This window comes from Serinus canaria, chromosome 6 (genome assembly GCF_022539315.1).
Source record: "Serinus canaria isolate serCan28SL12 chromosome 6, serCan2020, whole genome shotgun sequence".
In the NCBI taxonomy this organism is placed as follows: domain Eukaryota; kingdom Metazoa; phylum Chordata; class Aves; order Passeriformes; family Fringillidae; genus Serinus; species Serinus canaria.
This window is the reverse complement of record NC_066320.1, coordinates 32,838,589-32,858,708: the sequence shown is the minus strand read 5'-3', so window position 1 is coordinate 32,858,708 and position 20,120 is coordinate 32,838,589. Positions and strand designations below refer to the sequence as shown.

Genomic DNA, 20,120 nt, shown 5'->3' with positions numbered 1-20,120 from the left:
AGGGATCATTGTCTGGGAACAGGAACTGCAAAGGGATCATTGTCTGGGAACAGGAACTGCAAAGGGATCATTGTCTGGGAACAGGAACTGCAAAGGGATCATTGTCAGGGAACAGGAACTGCAGAGGGATCATTGTCTGGGAACAGGAACTGCAAAGGGATCATTGTCTGGGAACAGGAACTGCAAAGGGATCATTGTCTGGGAACAGGAACTGCAGAGGGATCATTGTCTGGGAACAGGAACTGCAAAGGGATCATTGTCTGGGAACAGGAACTGCAAAGGGATCATTGTCTGGGAACAGGAACTGCAAGAGGGATCATTGTCAGGGAACAGGAACTGCAAAGGGATCATTGTCTTGGAACAGGAACTGCAAAGGGATCATTCTCTGGGACTCACCCGTTGCTGGGCAGGAGGGGATGTGGTGGGGCTGATCAAGTCCTGGCTCTCCATGAGGTTCCCGTAGTCGGCCGTGCTTCCTTTGAGGGGCAGAGGAGGGGGAACGTCGGGGATGTCAGAGCTGGACATCCCATTCAGCTCCAGATCTGCAAAAACCAACACTGGGTTAACCCTGCCAGCTGCTGCATCCCACAACTCCACAATGGTTTGGGTTGGAAGGGACCTCATGGATCATCCACTCTTGGGTGATGGACTTCCACTATCACCCTCCACTTGCCCCAAGCCCTGTCCAACTTGGCCTTGGACTCACTTTAAAAGGCTCTCAAAATACTTGAACAACCCCCCATTTTTAATAAAACATAATTTTTGTTTCATGTTTCCCACCAAAATATTCATAGCTTAGAAAATGTAATTTTCCCACCTTCAAGCTCTTCTTGTACATTAAAACACAATAAAAGTTTTGCAAAGTGAACGAAGAAAATATAATCTGGCAAAGTTTTATTGACTTTCTCCCAGTAAAATCAAAGTTCCCTGTTAATAAAATGCACAAATGAAAGCCTGGAATTAAGTATATCTCTCTCCAAAACTTTCAGGCTCCAGGTAACTATAACAAATGAGCAGCCATTAGTTGTTGAGTAAATAAAATCATGCACGAGAAAGTACCAAACATTTATTATTCCTGGGTGCTGGGTAGAAAATTCCCTTTTCTCAGCAGATAAATCCTCCCAGGTATGTGCTGGAGAGGCAAATAGCCTGAGGGGCAATAAAGTTTATTGAGGCCTGAGTGATACATAGGTTTTTGGGGAGAAATCCCCCCCATGGTGTGTTTCAGGGTAATTCAGCCATTTTAATACAGCCATTTTAATTCAGTCATTTTAATAACACCCACTGCGATCTCTACGAGATAAGAAACTGAAATGATTTGTTTATAAATGAGGGAATTTTATTTAGGGAAAAAAAAAGGTGATTTCTATTTTATTTTACTGCGGTGATTTGTGAAACAAGAGAGGACTTATTTATGCAGATGTTTTTATTGCAAAGCTCATATCAATATTTTATTAAAAGTGTGATTTTATTGTTCTCTAAAATGGCCTCTCACAACACAATTTAACTCTAAGGTGGCTCTATTGATTTGTCACTGAAAACTGTAATTTTATTCTTCATCCTTCCACCTGAACTCTTGACTACATGGAAAAAAAAAGTTATTTTCCATCCTGGGACTCCACATTTTCAGTGGCTTCCTCTCCAATAGGCTGAAAATGTTTTTGTCCACCCGGACCTGAATTTCTCATTGCTTTTCCATTGCTCCTGTTTTTCATCCTTCCCTTTCTACAGAGAGGATTTCTCCATTCCCCAAACATTCCTCAGAGTTTCCTTTCTGCATCTCCATGAGAATCTCCTTCTCCATGGAACTGAAGTGCAGCTGGAAAACCCCACTGTGCATTTGTACCTAAAGACTGATGCTGGGAATGAACTTCCCTGTCCCTTCTGGATGAATTCTCCATCCATTCTAAAGAACTCAGGAATCTGAGATCTTTAATGTCACAAAACAACTCCTTGGCACAGATCTTGCACATCTCCCTCACTACTCCACACCTACATCTCAGCTGCATATATTGATATCTGAATTTGTGGTTGGTTTTTCCATGCAGTTTAGGATAAGACAGGGAAACACTTGGGAAATGGCATTTTCTTTTGTGTGTTTAGTTAGAGCTTTACCAAAACCTTGAACCCTGCTTCACAAAGAGAAACCTTTCTATATTTACTAGAAGCTACCCACGTTTTCAGGCCTCTTTGTAGACATTCCTTGGGAAACTCAGTGGAAAAACACACAATTTCCCAAAATAAAGGAAATTTAACCCCCCTGAACACTTCAGCTTTGCATTCTAGATGATATTTTTTCAACTAACAAAATTTCACTTCTTCCATGATAAACCTTCTGACATCACCTAAGCTAAGGTGCTCCCAAGAGGATGGGGAGACCCATTTTGTTAGGAATAACCCAAATCCTTTGTTTCTTTTAACAGATCCTTGGAAGACCCATGGAAAGGCAAGTTTTCAGGAAACATCTGAGGAATGCTTGCATCAGAGCTGGAGAGGAAACAAGGTGTGGAGGCAACTCAGGCTTGAAGAACCTGGATGGAACCCAACTGTCCATGCAGGTGTGTCCTGCTCTGCTTCTCCCCCTTTCCCTACATCCCCCAGCTCCTGCTGCAGCTGGAATTTCCTGCAGCCTGTCTGTGGCACCTTCCCAACCTCATCCTGATGAAGGATCCAAATAAATAAATCCCTGCAAGTGTGGGCAGAGCATTTCCACCCACGGGAGGAGCTCATAAAATACACGAGCAACGTGTCTGCACTGATCTGGCAACTGTTTAGTGGATTCTATCCTGAGAAACAATGATTTGATCTTTCCCAGAATTCTGTGAAATCCAGGGAACACCTACCCTGCAGCAGGTATTGAACAAACCCAGGAATTCTCAGTGTTGTCCCAAGAAAATCTATTTGCTGCAGATCTGTTGATTTCCTCAGCTGAACTAAACCCCCCTAAGATGGTGGCTAAAATAATTACCCCAAATTTCTGGTGTGCTCCCATTATTCAGTGAAATTCATTATTCAAGGTGGTTCATCAGAGGAGTGTGCTCTGAATATTTGTTCCTTGCTGGACATGTGCCACTGGGAAGATCCTGGAGCTGACAAAGGATCAGTTAAGGGACCCTTCCCTTTTTTCCTCTTACCCTACTGATGACATTTCCCACTCCCTTCTTCTCAAGGGCCAGCTAACAGGCAGCCAGGATTGCTTAGCAACCCAATAACTGCTTTTAGCCAATTTGGGCTCTGAAGGAACTTCTTTATCCTTGGAATTCCTAAAAAAATTACCACTGTAATTCCTGAAATTATTCTAGACTGGTGCAATAAGCTGATCCTATTTTATGTAACACCCACCAACCTCTAGCATAAAAATATTCTCAGAAAAACCTGGTAACTACTGGTACTTTTAAAAAAGAAAAATCAAATTAAGTGTTAATAAAATTTACGTATGATCAAAATGTCCAATTAAAATATCTTTTGCAGCAGTATATATCCCCTAGTTCTCTGTATTTCCAGTTTTTAGCATTTTTAGTTTCTGGCTATAAAATTGTAAAGGAAAATGAAAGCTACAAATTCATTGTAATCAAAATATTTGCTCTGTGTGTCTGACTGTTAGGAGAAAAATTTTTGAAGTACCACAACCAGTAAATAAAGCAGTGACCTTGATGGAAAAGATTTATTTTCTGAAGCCTGATCATCTCTTCTCCTCTTTACTAACACTGAACTCTTGGCCACTGGAGTTGGATTTGGGGACATGTATAAAAAAGATAATTTTTTTGCTTTTTTGTCACATGCTGGCAGCTGCAAACTCTGAATAACAGGTTTTGGGAAAGAGCACTGGGAAAGAAATAGGTGTTGGATTACACCCAGTTCTGCAATAGGGTTTGCTGCAGACTGAAGCAAACAGATGATACTTTACAGAAAAGCTGAGTGATAGATGTCAGTGTCAAAGAAAAACTACTTCAAAAAGCCTGACCTTTATTTTCCCTTCTGGTTTGTACTCACAACATATCAAAGAGAAGCTTTTTAAAATGTACTATTACAAAAAGTATTACTTTTATGCCTTTGTGCTCCAAAACACTCAATATGGGATCAAGTACAACATGAATTTTTGACTGTTACTCTACACCTAATTAATTGTTAATGATGACTTGAAAAGAAACTGTCTCACTGCAATGATTCTGCTTCCTTTTGTAAAATACTGAATTAATTTTTGCTGGCAAAGGTAAGAGGTTAAGTAATACTGATGCCTTGTGCAGGCTGCCCTAGAGCAGGAGCTGGACAGAGCTAAAGAATAAAGCAGGGATTGATTCCAAGGATCTCCTCCATGGATGCACCCTGGGCAGCACCAGAGCCCAGCCAGGGCTGCCCCCAAGATGACCCAAAGTGGCCCCAAAATGCCCGGCCGGGCACGGGGTCTCTCCCTGGGATCAGCTCTGCTCCATTCCCACCTTGCAGTTCATTGTCCCAGCCCAGCTTTAGCCCAGGCACTCCCACCCTGCTTGTTTTTCTCTCTCCAGCCCACGGGGTTTGTGCTCCTGGGCTGAGATTGGGATCATTTGTCCTTGGTGCCCAGCTGGAGCAGGAATTGTTTTGTCTCCCTGCTCTGTGCACAGAGCTCACCATCCCATAATATGAACCCAGACCCGCACACTAAAGCAGCTCAGAACGTGACACACAGAAAAGCCAAACCTGAGGCACCAATACCTGGTGCAAGAACTGCCCTGGTGATGGCGAAACTCAAACCAGGGTGTGAAGAAATGCCCAGGACATGCATTCCCACACCAAAAGGAGTTTCTTTCAGAGACAAAACTTACTGGGCTGGATGCTGAAGGCGAGTTTGGTCCGAGGGGTGATGGGGGGTGGGCTCAGCTGGGAGCTGGGCGGCGCTGGGGACACGGAGAATCGCCGCTCGCTGGACATCACGTTCAGCACCTGGCTCTTGGGTCTCTGCGGCCTCAGGGGGCTGATCTGGGGGACACAACCAGGGAGGGGGGCAAGGAATGCAGAGAAGTGAGTGCCAGAGATGGAAATGCCACAGTTTGATGCCCTACAGGGTGAGGGCAGTGCTAACAGCCAATACTGCCAATTCCCAGCTCCAGGGTCTTCCCTTCTCCCAGCCTGGTCTGGTTTGCTGAGCTAATTCCCCAAGCACTTGTTTAGAACCACCTGAGGAACTTTAGAGTCTCACAGCACATTAACAGCACTCAAAAGCTTTATTTTTTTCTCACACAGATCTACTTTCCTGTTAAAATTTACCTCTTTAACCATTTAACCAGGATCCTGCTTCCCACATTCATTCAAATGTATTTTTAGTAGAATGGATAAGCAAAGCACCCACTTATGTCAGGGGCAGATAATTACAAAAAAGCAACTAAGGAAAATACATAAATTGGTGAAGGAAACATGTCAGAATCAAAAGAATAACCAACTGGAGGCAGGTCCCCAGTTTAACCCACTCTTCATCAAACTCTCTTCTGATGAAGACATCACCTGTCCAGAAACACTTCTTGGTGGCTCCTGACTGTGCTTATATTTAATTAATTGAAATATCTCTTTTTTTTTCCCCTCTGGCTGCTTCATAATTCATTCAAATTTTCCATCAGGAACCCTCAAAAGATATTTGTAATCTGATGGCAACTCATGCTTTAGTCAAGGCAATTCTTTTTACTGAGTTTAATTCTGAGCTCTACTGATTTCCCCATTCACCATCCCCATATTAACAGGAATCATAGTGAAAAAAATGAAGCTTTTATTTCAAACAGACCCCAGAAAATGGAGCAGCAGCCTGAAGTTAAAAGGGGAATTACTCCAAGGTGCTGCAGTGGCACAAAACAGAAAGTGCCAGGAGCAATCCAGGCTTTTGCAAAGGATTTTGTCATTTCCCAATGTTTGGATTTTTATGAAGCGCGTTGGGAAGGAGAAATCTGAAATTTTTTCAGAAAACAAACCCTAAAAGGCTTTGCATTACAGATTGTGCCTGTGAGACCCTTCTACAACAAATGAATGACCAAAAAGTATGAACCTTTTTTTGGAAAGTTCATCAAGACCTCAGGGTGACCTCTAAGAAATTGTTTTGATGCTAAAAATAAAACTCAAGAGATTCCAAAGCTTTCTACTTTCCACATCTTTCCAAGCATATTTTTAGTAGAATGGATAAGTTAAGCAACCACTTTTTCAGGGGCAGATAACTATAAAAAAGCAGCTAAGGAAAACAGGTTAATTGGTGAGGGAAACAGGCCAGAATCAAGAGAACAACCAGCTGCAGGCAGGTCCCCAAGTTAACCCCTCTGTAATTACTGAAATAAATAAATGTGAAATAAATGTGAACTCCTCCTGTGATTGACAACTTGGGCTCCTCTGAAAGCTCCACACAAATCACGGATCTGCTGAGGAATATGAGCTCTTGGGAGGCCACCAATCCATAATGAAGCCATGGCTAATTTTTCCTGGTCTAGCCAAGGGCAGATCAATGGTGAGTGATGTTAGACACCACCAAATCAATAAAACACAGCCTGTTCTTCTGATTTCCAGCAGCAGCCTCCCAGGGCTCTGCTAACTACCTGGCCTCAGAGCTGGCTTTGCTCTCAGCCCCTGGGATCAAAGCACAACAAGGACAATTTATGTTGGAGAAGTTGATGTGATGCTTAAAAGAAGATAATAAATCTGTTGGAAATGATAAAGATATTACTGATATCTTCACACACTCAAGTGCTTGATTTATCTTTGTTGTTTTATGTAATTAAGGCCTGGGGTTTGATCAGTCAATAAACTCATGGTGAGTGCAGTGAAATTTGGGGAAGAGTACTTAAACCATTCCATTAAACAGACTCTGAATTCTCCTTTTCCATGCAAACCTAAAAGCTCCATGAAATAATTCTGCAGCTTTAGAATTTCCCCATGTTCTTCCTTGGTGATTCATTTGATTGGAAAAAAGAAGAGCCCACAGAAGACTGGAAACACTCATTTCTTTACACAACATCATTGCTGGGAAGAGCAGCAGGAGCTCTGCAGACATGGGGATGGCCACTGGCATTTCTCTCACTCTATTTTATCTTCTGCTGTGAAATCCCCAAATATTTCAGAAGTTAGAACTAAGAATCTGTTAAAAAAATTTCACCAAATAACTGAAATGTTTAAATTGAATGAGTGACAGCACAACGAGCTGTAAAATTCTCAGCACAATGAATCCAGTATCTGTAATAAAAAACTTAGTAACTAAAAGTATTAATTACTAAAATGTCACTTTAGAAACTTTTTAAAGTTTAATTTCCATTTCTAGACAAATCTGCACTTCCAAGTTTTCTTTTTAAAAAAACCCAATCCTTTTTTTTTCCCCCACCACTTTTAATCCAGCAAACTTTCTTCTTCCGAGTTCTTAATGCAAGAAAAAGCAAAATGTCTTTTTCTTCATACAGCACGGTGGTAGAAATGCTTTGGGAGTAATTTCAGCTTAAAAAGGGAACTTGCACATGAATGTTGAACACAGGCAAAGCTGAATTCCTTCCAAATTTCCCTTCACATCATTAACTGGGGATGCCTCCAGCACGCAAAAATTTTAAGACAAATTTTATCTTTAAACTCATCCTTGATATTATCTGTTCAAAATTCCAGATGACAGCAATGGGAATTGGGCAAGCACTCGTGTAAACTGATCTCAAAAGAGTTTCTTCTGCTTCACCTAGAAATGAACCCCACTCACACCAAACGCCCCAAATTGACTCAGTCGTCTTGGAGCTCATCAAGGCTTCTGCAGAGGCTGGAGAGGGAGAGTTTTTCTCTCAACAGCAAACTCCTTTTCATATTATTGATCTGTGGACTTGAAGAAGCTCAAAATAACTGTAAGTAACCAGTTCTGACATTTAATTTCCCTCCCTCTCCATAACCAGGGGAACATTGCTCACACCAGTCAGCCACTGAAAGCTCCTGACTGGGAACATTGGAAGAACTTGAGTCAAACCATCCTGGGCTGTGCTGATTTTTGCTCCTCAGATGCCAAATGGGAATATGCCCTGAGGGGTTATTTTGCCCTCTTTTCCAGGCAGAATTTGCATTTTTTCTGTCATAAACTTTTCCAATGTCCAAGACCTCTGAGAGCTGAAGTGACCTCGCAGTGACACCAGCCAGCTCCCCAGCACCCTTGGATGCCTCCCAACTGCCCCAGCTGACTCAGCTGCCCTGAAATACAATTTCCTTCTCCTGTGACATCCCACCAGCTCTGCTGGTCCCTTTGGGATCTGGGAGATGCCAGTGGAAGTGATCCCAGTCCTCAATCAGTCAAAACACAACTGCTGCAAGGTGCAAAGTGAAATTCATGGCAGCAAAATCCTGAAACGTGGAAATCTGTGCAGGAAGAATCTCCATTTAACCAAACCAAGGCTCATGCCAAATTTACTGAAGTCAATGGAAAACCTCATTGGTTCCAGAGGTGAAAAGGTGAGACCCTCAGATGGGATTGTACTGGAGTTTCTGACTGGGCACATTAGACACAAGAACTCTGATTTTTCAGGATGTCCCAAGACGTGTGAGAGATTAACTCATCTCTGAGTGGTCCAGAAAACAGAGGAAGTGTGGCTGAACAAGTAAATATCTCCCTATAAATACCAAACAGAAAGAATTAAAGGATTCAGTTATCACAGGTGAGAGAGAAACTGTTTTACAACTCAGTGTCAATGACACAGGACCAAGACTCTTATGAGTGCAAAGCTGCCTCTCCAAGTACTTGTGCAGATCCTGAAAAGAACATTCCATTTATTTCTGGGAGGCAATTTTAAACTCTTGGCCTCCAAACAGGTGTCCAGGCAGAGATTTGGAGGTCACAGCCAGTTCACACTATCCCTGCTCCAGCTTTACACATCCCTGCTTTCAATTTCCCAGCTCCAACTTCTCAGGTTACCTAAGCCTTGAGGACAGTTCCAGTGAATTAAATCTAAGCCAAGAAGAGAGGGTTTAAGGGAGATATGCCCTGGTTTTAATATCCTTACACACAAGAACTGCTCAGGATTTTCTGCTCCAAACAGGGATCTTGAAAATCCTTTGAGGACACGCAACCGCTGACAGAACGACCTTGGAATGTGCCACCAAACACTGTCCTGCAGTGAGATGTGGCCAAATCCATCCCAACCTACTGGGAACCAGCAGTCCCAAAGGCTGCTGGGATGGCAGCATTTATTTCAGCTATGCTGTGCCACCTGCTCCTTTATCAAACAGTCACCCAGAGCTTTGGGTGAAGATTTTCAGAGGATCTTTCCCCCTCTGTAAATCAAATCTGTATTTTTGATTCATTAGCATGTATATTAACACTGTGGTGTATCCCCTCAGAGTTATTTCTGGCCTACAAAGGAACTAAATGCTAAAAATCAACATTTTGATTTCAAAAGAGAGAACATGGCTCAGAATTAGATAAAGCTTTCCTTGCTAATAAAGTTACCGTTTCTGAAAGGATCACTGCTTCGGCCTGCTGCAGAGAAATATCAGTAGATTTAAATTCTTTATCAAATATCTCTTGATGCTTGCTGTTCCTCTTCTCCTTCTTCTTTTCCTTTTTATCTTTATCTAGGTCATCCTTGTCCAATTTATCTTGCGACCTAGAATGCATCTTTTTTGGCAGGAGGGGCTCCAGCACGAACCTAAGGAAAAATGTTGTTGCTCAGATCAATAAAATGTTGTTTTCAAAACAACTGATTTTTATTTACGCATTTCCCAAAGTCTCACCCGAGTTAATGAGGCTTTGCTAACCCAGGAAAACTCATTAGAGGGAGATGGAGGGGGCAGAAGGTCACACAATCATAATTGTCTTATCATAAAAATTACTGCAGGACTGCTGGAGAAGCAGAGCTGCAGATTTCCCTGCTCTGCAGTAAATTTATTGGGTTTTGGCTGCACAAACCCTGAATTTCACATAAGAAATGGGTTTCTCATTCAGCACTGCCACTGTCCATGCTGGGGCACCTGGAAACTCCAGTCCCACCCCCTGCCATGGACAGGGACACCTTCCACTATCCCAGGGTGCTCCAACCTTGGACACTTCCAGGGATGGAGCACTCTTGGCTAGACAAAGTATTTTATCATTTATTTTATATTAAAAATGAAAAACATCACTAAGATCATACCTAGACAAAATCACACTGGCAGATTTTAAGACTGTCTCAAACCACCACATTACAAAACCAAAACCAAACCAAAACTTCCCAAAGAAGGACACTTTTAGCTCTGGAAAAGCATTTCCCATGCCATGGGGTGCATGCAGATCCAGGCCACAGTCCATGCTGTGAAATTCCAGTTTATTCATATTTCAGAGAATTTGCACTGACATCATCCTAATCCCACCATTAGCAGCTATACCCAGCAGCAATATCCCAAATTACTGTGATTCTTTGCTGTTGTTTCCACTCTACATCAGCTCCTTTGATGGAAGATGCTCCAAGCAGCACCTGCAGCTGCAGCCCCTAAGTCATTTCCCAAATCCTAAATGCCACAGGTTGGGAACAAACCTACAAGTCTATCCATGCCATTTTACAGGAAGGGAAAAGGGAAGGCAGCAATTTGCCCAGGGTCACACAGAACTCCAGGGACAGAGCCCAGAGCAGAGCCCAGCTCTCCCAACACCAGGACTTTTTAGAACCTCAGCTGTGTATTTTGCACTGGGTGGTGCCAGCACCTCCGAGGCCAACTGCAAATTCACAAGAGGAATTTCCATCCTTCAGACAATGATTAATTGCTTCCCTTCCAAGCACTGTATTAGGACTATTAATTATTTGGATTATTAATGCATCTGTGCTAAAATGGGTCAGCACACTGTGCTCCAACTGGAAGCACTTTGGGACTGCCAAGAGCTGAGAAATCCCACTGGACCCCAGGATTTTCCTGCTTCCAACCACTGAGTGCAAGTGCTCACATTTGTATTTCTAAGTCCCATCTTAAGCAGGGAATAAGCCCAAGGCCCTTTTTTGAAGTCAGTTTTATTTATACATAGAGTTGGGAGTTGTAAAACACGTCCTGTGTCAAAGCCTGCTTTGAGACTCTGCTGTTAAAAAGCTCCAGAGCAGGAGCTGGAAATGGCATTAAATAGAAACTGGGTGATTGGGATAAGACACCCCTTTAGCTTCACATTTAATGGTTTTTTAGTTTCATCTCTAGTCTCAAATTTAATTTATGAAGACACGTGGAAAGACGAGAGGAGAACTGACCATAAACCCCACCAACTACAGCAGGAACAGGAGGAAACTTCTGCCAGGCCAGCAGTGCCAAACCACCCACATGATTTTACAGCCACCTGAATTTTTGAGGTCTTTCATGATATTATTTATATCTGATGATTTTTCTCCTCCTCCTCCATACAAATGAGGAGTATTTTCAGGTCTTCTCAGTGACAAGAGCTGTTCACTCTATTTTCCTGTACTGCCCTGGGCTCAGAGCAGGAGCTGAGCTGCACTGTGGGATCTTTGTGAAAATACACCCTGAGGAGACTCAGAGCCTCAAAAACTGCCACGTGACACCTACCACAGCACAGCTGAGAGGTGAACCTGAAGGAAATAATACCCAATGACAAAGTAAAATACATTTAAAATTTTGAAGGGAAAACCAGAAAGAGGCAAGGCAAAGAATCGATATTTTTCTTCTGAGATAGAACAAAGTTGCTCACTTACTTGGGATAGTTTTTCTGCCCAAGTCACAGCAAGACAACTTTGTTCAGAATTAGTCAAAACTCAGGATCTGTGCTGTCCCACATTTACACCAATGTGTGAAAGCATTCCAGAGGGCAGTGGAGGGACAGCTGAGCTGTTCACAGCTCCTCCCAATGACTAAATAAACTCTTTGTAATCAAGGCAAGCATCCTGCTGGTCCTTAGGTGCTGGATTTAATTTTACTTGATGCCTTTAGTTTCTAGCCAGGTATGAACTCCTCTCTGAAGGTGCACAGGAGTTTCCAGCACATCCCTGTAAATCAGCAGCCCTTCAGAAGGTTTTAAAAAAACCTGCTGCCTTGGCCAAATATTGCATTTCTGGATTACAGGGGTGCCTGAGGGGAGGAAGAGAGAGAAGGGACTTCTGAGGCTGCATGGAAAGCCCAGACAGCAAACAGATTATTTTGTTCTTTGAGGTATGTGACTGTGAGACAGGGCTTATCAACAGAATTCCCAGTTCTCATGTGAAATATCTTGATAAGTCTTGAAGTACAATCTTGCCATAAGCAGCTTTTCCTCTGGCAGCCGGAGTGAGCAGCAGTGATTGAGCAGTCAGGTAATCCTGCCCTGGGCTCCTGGGACAGGGCTGGCTGCACACAGGGCCTGCAGAGCATCCCTAACACTCCTGTGACACTGAAAAAGGGGAACTGATCTCCTCTTTGGGGTTTTTTGGTGTTGTTTGAATGCTTAGAGGGCAAAAAAGAACATTGTATTTATCTGGGTTAGAGAACAAGAGACCTTGAGAGAAATGTCTCTGTAGGTTGGGTTTTTTTAGCCAATATTAGGCTGTCACTTAAAAAAATCATGGAGTGGTTTGGGATGGAAGGGACCTTAAAACTCATCCAGTTCCAGGGCAGGGACACCTTCCGTCATCCCAGGCTGCTCCAACCTGGCCTTGTGCACTGCCAGGGCTCCAAGGACAGTCACAGCTGCTCTGGGAATTCCATCCCAGCCCCTGCCCACCCTCACAGCCAACAATTCCTTCCCAATATTCCATCCATCCCTGCCTTCTGGCAGTGGGAAGCCATTCTGTGTCCTGTCCCTCCATGCCTTGTCCCACGTCCCTCTCCTGTGGAAGAGGTTTTACAGTGACTTCTGTGAGCCAGGAGAAGTTTGATCCATGTTTACCCCTGAAAGAATTCCCTACCAAGGTCGTTGACATAGAAACCAAGAAAGAAAGAAGGATCAATAAGAAACCTGCAGCTCTGTTCCAATGAGGATTTTGTTTGTCTTTCCTGGCCAATGGGTAAAGTGTAAACTGAGGAGTTTTGTAAGAATGTATAAAGAGCAGGCATGGAACAATAAAAGCAGTTTGAAGCCTTCTGAAAATGGAGTGTGTTGCTTTGTGTTGTGGCCATCCCAACTACGACACTCTCCAGCTCTCCTGGAGCCCCTTCAGGAGCTGGAAGAGGCTCTGAGCTCTCCCTGGACCTTCCCTTCTCCAACTGAACACCCCCAGCCTTCCCAGCTGTTTCCAGCTCCAAGATCTGGGAATGCCACCCACCCTCAAACCCCAGGGAGCCTCAGGGACAATCCCTGGCTGGAGATTCCCCACCCCAGGGAGCATCAGGGACAATCCCTGGCTGAGGATCCCTCACTCACCCACCCCAGGGAGCATCAGGGACAATCCCTGGCTAAGGATTCCCCACCCGAGGGAGCTTTGGGGACAATCCTGGCCGGGATCCCCACTCACTCACCCCAGGGAGCCTTAAGGACAATCCCTGGCTGAAGATTCCCCACTCACCCACCCCAGGGAGCTTTGGGGACAATCCTGGCTGGAGATTCCCCACTCACCCATCCCAGGGAGCTTTGGGGACAATCCCTGGCTGAGGATTCCCCACCCCAGGGAGCTCTGGGGCCAATCCTGGCCGGGATCCCCACTCACCCGTCGGAGCCAGGCCGGGAGGGAGTGCTGTCCGAGGAGAGGGAGGACACGGAGGCCACGGAGAGGGGCCGGGATGAGGAGGGCATGGTGAAGGAGCGCACCATGGAGCGCGGCCGGCTGCCCCGCCGCTCCTCCAGCCCCGCCAGCTGCAGCCAAGAAAGGCCAGAGGTTACTGCTTCATCCCAAAAAAACACAGCTATTGTAAAAAGCAGGTAACCCCGACAAAGGGGAGAAATGATGCATCTGACTCCATCATATCAGAAGGGTAATTAATCACTTTGTTGTACTATATTATTCTGTATTGTATTACACCGTATTACATTACATCGAAACTGAACCTGCCAGTTCATCTCAAAAACTCAACCCAACCCAACCCAGCTGCCCAGCATCTCGTGACTGTCAGCTGACAGTCCTGACACACACACACACAGGGATTCAACTGGTCAGTGAATCAAAACACTCACACCAGAGTGCAATTACCAATTCCCTCCAGGTAAACAACCCTCCACAATGCATTCTGCTTGGGAACAACAAGAGGAGCAGCAATTGAGATAAGAATTGTTTTTTCTTTCTCTGGGGTTCAGAGGATGTGAATCCCAGAAATATCCTTGGGAAGTTGTGCCTTGCTTTTCACTGTGAAACGTGTCTACAAATATCCACATGCCAAAGGGACCAGGGGAATGTTCCGTGGGTTTTCATCCAGGTAGAGTTTGGTAGCATTAATGAATTAATAACAACCAATACCTCATGTTACCAACAAAGAAATAGGTTCTAAAGGAAATCCACCCAAAGGACTAGAAAAAAATATTTAGGTCCTCACAGGCAGATGTATGATTTGAAGTATATTCCAAGAATTCCTTTGTTCCAAGGTATTTCCACATTTTTTTACATCTTGCCTTTAAAAGACAATCATTTTACATATAGTTTTTTAATCCATCTCTGCCATCGTTGTGACTGCCCTGTCAATATATTTCAATGAAAGGGACTTAATTAAAAAAAACCCAAAAACCCACAAAGAGATACTTTATGTCAAAAATATCAGGAGAGCCAATTTACAGAGTGACACCAGGTTAAGAAGAAAATATATGAAAGTTTTGGTCTTGTTTCAGACAATTTCAGAGTTCTGAATATTTCTCCAAGCTTTGTTAGTCATTAATAACTGATATATTCATAAAATAATTGAACTCTTGCAGTCAACAAATAAGAATCTCATGCTGTTTAATTACAGGTATATTTTCCACCCTGTCAACTGCTGGTAAATTGGCCTTGTACAAGGAAGACAGAAGAGATAAAACTCCATCAATCCTGAAAATTCTTACTGGTGGGTAGAGTGAAATTAGAGAGATAACACCACTTTCCAGTCATCTCCTTGATGATGTAAAGGGATATTACTGAAGTGACTGACATGCAGGTATCATTAATGTTAATTACTTCTGTTCTCCCTGGGAATAAATTACTGTTTGAACTTTTCCCTGAATATATAAATTCATAAGATGGGATTTGAAGGACCACAAACAGAACATCAGTTAAAGGATACCACAAAGGCTGGAATGTTCCCTGTAAGATCTATGTCCCCATTAAAAAAAAGATGTCACTGCTACAGACAGAATCCCAGAATTATTTAGGGTGGAAAAGTCTGAGATGGAGTCCAAGCTGTGCCCAGTCCTCACCTTGTCCTCAGCCCAGAGCACAAGTCCAAATTCACTGATTCCTTGGACACCCACAGGGAGGGGCACTCCAAACCTCCCTGGGCAGCCCCTGCCAAGGCCTGAGCCCCCTTTCCATGGGGAAATTCCTCCTGATGCCCACCCTGAGCCTGCCCTGGCCCAGCCTGGGGCCGTTCCCTCTGCTCCTGTCCCTGTCCCTGGAGCACAGCCCGACCCCCCGGCTGTCCCCTCCTGGCAGGAGCTGGGCAGAGCCACAAGGGCCCCCTGAGCCTCCTCTGCTCCAGGCAAAATAGGACCTCATAACAGCACCCATCCATGTATTTTTGACTGAATTATCAATTCTATCCTGAATTAAAAAGCTGTTGGCTCTGTTTGTTCTGACCTTCACACTCAACACTGAGAAGCAGAACAAACCTCCACTGGAAGAAATTCTTGGCTTTCCCTTAAGGATGAAGCAGCAACTGGAAATAAGTTGCTGGAATGAGAAAAGCATGAGTTTCAGGCCTTTTAAACTCATAGAGTAGGAGGTGTGGCTTTCTTGCCTGCCTACATTCAGTGCAGGTACAACCACACGCTGCCATAGAGCACCACAGATCTCCCTTCCCTACAGGAATCCCACCTAGGGAAAGGTAACATTCAGCTCTGGAAGTGCCAATTTTTAGATTCATTTTTGTAACCCAAATCCTTCAGAACTGAAGGGTTATCTTGACTTTCAAGGTACAGACTCAGGCAGGTTAGAAATTGCTCCCGTGCTGGGAAATGAAAGCACCGAGGCTTCCTCAACATCTCCCATCTGCTCAGTATTCCATGATCTGATGCTGACTGGGAACAAGCAGGAACTCTGCCTCTACACTGCTCTGTTAAATCAATGGAATCATCACACAGGAAGGGAGAGTTGCTGTCATTCAAGGGAATTCCAGACCCTTTGGAAATGAGAAATCGAGAGGGCACTCACGATGGCGCGGACGCCGTACTGCTTTTCCACCTTGTCCTTCAGCTGCCTGAAACACGCCTCCATCCTCTCATGGAACGGCCTCAGGGCCTCTGTCACCTTCTCCCCGTGGATCCGGATGCCTTCAGCCAGGAATGGGATCTGGAAAGCAGAATTTGGCTGCTCCACCCTGCCCAGCCCCTCCTGAGCCAAGGGACACGGCAGTGCTCCCACAGCAGGGAAAGAGCTCGTGCAGTAACAGCAATATTAGTAATAAGAGCAATAGTAATAGCAATTATAACACTAATAATGATCATAACAATAATAATAAATAGCAACAACAATAATATTAAAAATGACAAGAATTATTATTATGGTCTCAGTGACCATCATCATTCCTGGCATATGATGCATGACAGGACCTCAACTCCTGCTCTCCAGGATTTCCCTTTATTCTGTTAAATAAAGTCCTTTACATTTAATTCAGCCCTAATCAGCCCAGAAATCCCATGCTGGATTTATCCCACAGCACAAACCCTCCTGTGCTATTCCATATTCTCAAGCCCCCACAGATTCTGTACTTTAAAACACCAAACTGATGAATGATGAGTCTCACACCAGGTTATTAATATCAAATCCCTTCCCAGTTCCATGAGGATAAAACCCTGAACACAAAAATAGTTTATGTTTTCTTTAATAAATGCTCTTTCTAAAGCTGCAAACGAGCTCTATCCTTGGACAGATATATATTACAGAGCAATATTTATTAATAAAACATACAGTTTTAGATGCTATATAGTTCTCCTTAGAAAAAATATTTTATTTTCTCTGGGAAGAAAACAGAAGAGGGAAAAAATTAAATTAATTCTCTTTTGTAACTGAAAATAATCATTTATCTTCAAGGCTTCTGTCACAAAATATCCATGCCAGCACAGGATTATATAATTAGTTCCTAGTGTGGAGGTGTAGCTGACCTTTGGAAATGTTTTAAGAGAGACATTTTCATTCCCACAGCTACCCAGACACACCATTAGAGTTTTCTACCTCCAGCTCAGGAAAAATATTTCCTCTTCCAGGTCCGTTTCAGCCCACACAGTGCTCTGATTCTAACTCAGATATTCTCTGCAGCAATCAAGCTAAGAGGCTTCTTCTTAATAATTCATAATTAAATCATAATACTGATTAAAAACAGATTTTTCTAATAAGACTGAGCAGCAATCAGAAGGAGCAGCTTTATTAGTAAGGAGAATAATAAATACACAGATGAATTACAGATGAACAAACTCAAGAAATCTTATCAAGATGATTTGGCACTCTGTAAATGGAAGAGGTGCTTCTCCTAAAAGACTACAAAGAGAAGAATAATGACTTTTTTTCTTTTTTTTTTTCAATGTAGTGGCTTCCATGTATAAGCATATGGATTTGCACTTGACAAAAATTAAACATGAAACCAGAAAGTTTTCCCTGCTCTCAATAAGTCAATGAATTTCTAAACTGACATAATTACCAGGCCACACTGTGACCCTCCTGTTTTGGAGGGAGAAGTGGTCACTTGGCTCATTTATTTTAAAGAACTGTTGACATTGGAAATGGATTTAAAAAAAAATGGAATTACAAATTGAAGCATGTGAGACCATTTTATGGATAGAAAATGCACTGAAGAACCTGTCCTGGGGATCAGCCACCTCCAGGCTGGAAAATCAAGAACAGGAAGTAAATGACATCATTATTTGTAGGAGAAAAAATGTGGGGGGAGGGAGAAGGAGAAGGAGGAGAAGAAGAAGGAGAAGAAGAAGAAGAAGAAGAAGAAGAACAAGGAGGAGGACGCCAAGGAGGAGGGGAAGGAGGAGGGGAAGGAGAAGGAGAAGGAGAAGGAGAAGGAGAAGGAGAAGGAGAAGGAGAAGGAGAAGGAGAAGGAGAAGGAGAAGGAGAAGGAGAAGGAGAAGGAGAAGGAGAAGGAGAAGGAGAAGGAGAAGGAGAAGGAGAAGGAGAAGGAGAAGGAGAAGGAGAAGGAGAAGGAGAAGGAGAAGGAGAAGGAGAAGGAGAAGGAGAAGGAGAAGGAGAAGGAGAAGGGGTTTGTTAATCTTTTACAGAAGCTGGAATTCATTAATGTCCCATGGCTTTGCCACAGAATGTGAGGCTGCTGAGTCAGGATATTTGGCCTCCCTGTCCAAGACCACTTAATCCTTAAACATTTATCAAGTGCAGGAAGAATCTTCCAGCTGTGTTACCATTTCTGCTTCACCTTCTTCTACCAACTTCCAAACTCCTCCTGTGTCTCCTTTCCAGACACAGGGAAATGTGCTGATGCCTGACATGGAATTTGACACCCGTCAGAGGCAGAATTTTGCCACATTCAGGATATTCCAAATTAATTTGGCCTTGAAGAAAGGGCATTTTCTTATTTCATAACTCTGTTCTTAGCTGATTTTAAAATTTTATAAAGTTCCACTGCAACTCGAAATTATTCCCTGATTTGTTTCCCCTTTTTGTTTTTTTTTTTTTAAGATCTTGATCTGCTCGGCTGAAAAGACTGAAAAAAATGACATTGATTTGAATTATTAAACTGATCTTTGAAAACAATCTTTCAGAGCAAGGGGATCATAAAACATGAGCAGAAAACCTGAGTTTGGTATGCAGCACTTCTTTCATCTCTGTAGAAGGAGCACAAGGTTTTGATTTGCTGTGGTATTTCTCTGTTTTGCTGTGCTGTAAATACTTTAGCTAAATTCAGAGTGACTAATGCCATCAATCATTCATTTCTCTGCCTTAATTTCAATCAATCATTTCATTATCTTCATGTTAAAATGAAAGACCAGCTTGAAATGGTGCAGTTGCATGGGAACATTTTTTGCCTAAGTTGGAAAAGCACCAAGAAGGACAAAAATGGACATTGCTTTGCTAATGGAATTTATCTGAATTAATAAGAGACAGAACCAAAATGTACACTTGAAGTTCACAGGAATTATAGGAATTATGAATTATGAATTCCATGGCACAGTGGAGAAAGAGGTGGAGAAGGAAGATGAAAAAAATTGAATTTAACTGGTCAGCTGGTAATACAATTGTCAGGCTGCTGATTCATATCCCCAGATTGATTTATGCAGCAGGGAGAAAATTCCATGTGATTACACAACTCCAAGCCCCACATTATTGAAAAATGAAATCTCCTCTTTGCTTTCCATCCCTGTCAGCCCAGGATGCATTCAAAGGCTTCCAAACACATCCCTCTCCCAATATTTGGGAGCTGACTCCCACCTGCCTGGAAACTGAAGTAATTTGAGAGGAATTTTAAATTTTAGGATCACTTAAATGTGTATGAAACATCCAAGGCAATTTAAAAGCACTAAAAGGGCTTTTAGTGACTCTTAATTTTCAGATATAAAAATAAATTTTGATCCCTTTTCTCTATTTGCCTGGTTCCTGTTGTTTTTGAAGTACAAAACTGATGGGAAATCATGTGTTTAAAAGCCCTGAATAATTACAATACCATGTGATCAGCTGCCATACCTATTTTCAAATTGTAATATTATTTCAATACACAAGTGTCACCAAAGTGAGCCTTTGCTGAGGGAAAGAGTGTTTGGAATTCATTTGAAGTATCACTCTCAGAGGCAAAGACACAGAGCTGACACCAAGTCAGTCTCCTGGGACCAAATTATTTTCTTCTATAAAACTTAAAGCTTATAAAATCTAATCTTTTCTAAAAGCTCACAAGAAAATAAATTTAAAAATGCCTTTTTTTTTTTTTTTGGTCAGACCAAAAGAGTTTTTCACTCACTGATAGTTTAAAGCCTTCAGAGGATATTCTATTTTTGAATTCTGTAGCTTTGGTTCTACTACCTCTAAGACTGAAATCCACGGAAATGTAAATTATTCCCTTTATTATAAAGAAAGAACTGAATATGAAAAGACAATGATTCACTTTCTTTTTCTGAGGGAAAAAAAAACCCATTTCCAATC

General features: G+C 42.8%; 1 protein-coding gene across 2 annotated transcripts in view; it reads right to left on the bottom strand.

Annotated features, from left to right (window-relative positions):
- Positions 1 to 20,120, bottom strand: part of DOCK1 (dedicator of cytokinesis 1) — a 271,299-nt gene that overhangs the window by 12,126 nt on the left and 239,053 nt on the right. For both annotated transcript variants that reach the window (XM_050976529.1, XM_050976530.1), the window contains exons 47-51: positions 16,182 to 16,319; positions 13,560 to 13,705; positions 9,419 to 9,617; positions 4,806 to 4,959; positions 397 to 542 (exon numbers count right to left, since the gene is read on the bottom strand). In XM_050976529.1, the coding sequence (XP_050832486.1) occupies positions 397 to 542; positions 4,806 to 4,959; positions 9,419 to 9,617; positions 13,560 to 13,705; positions 16,182 to 16,319 (783 nt within the window). The remainder of the gene's footprint in view (positions 1 to 396; positions 543 to 4,805; positions 4,960 to 9,418; positions 9,618 to 13,559; positions 13,706 to 16,181; positions 16,320 to 20,120) is intronic.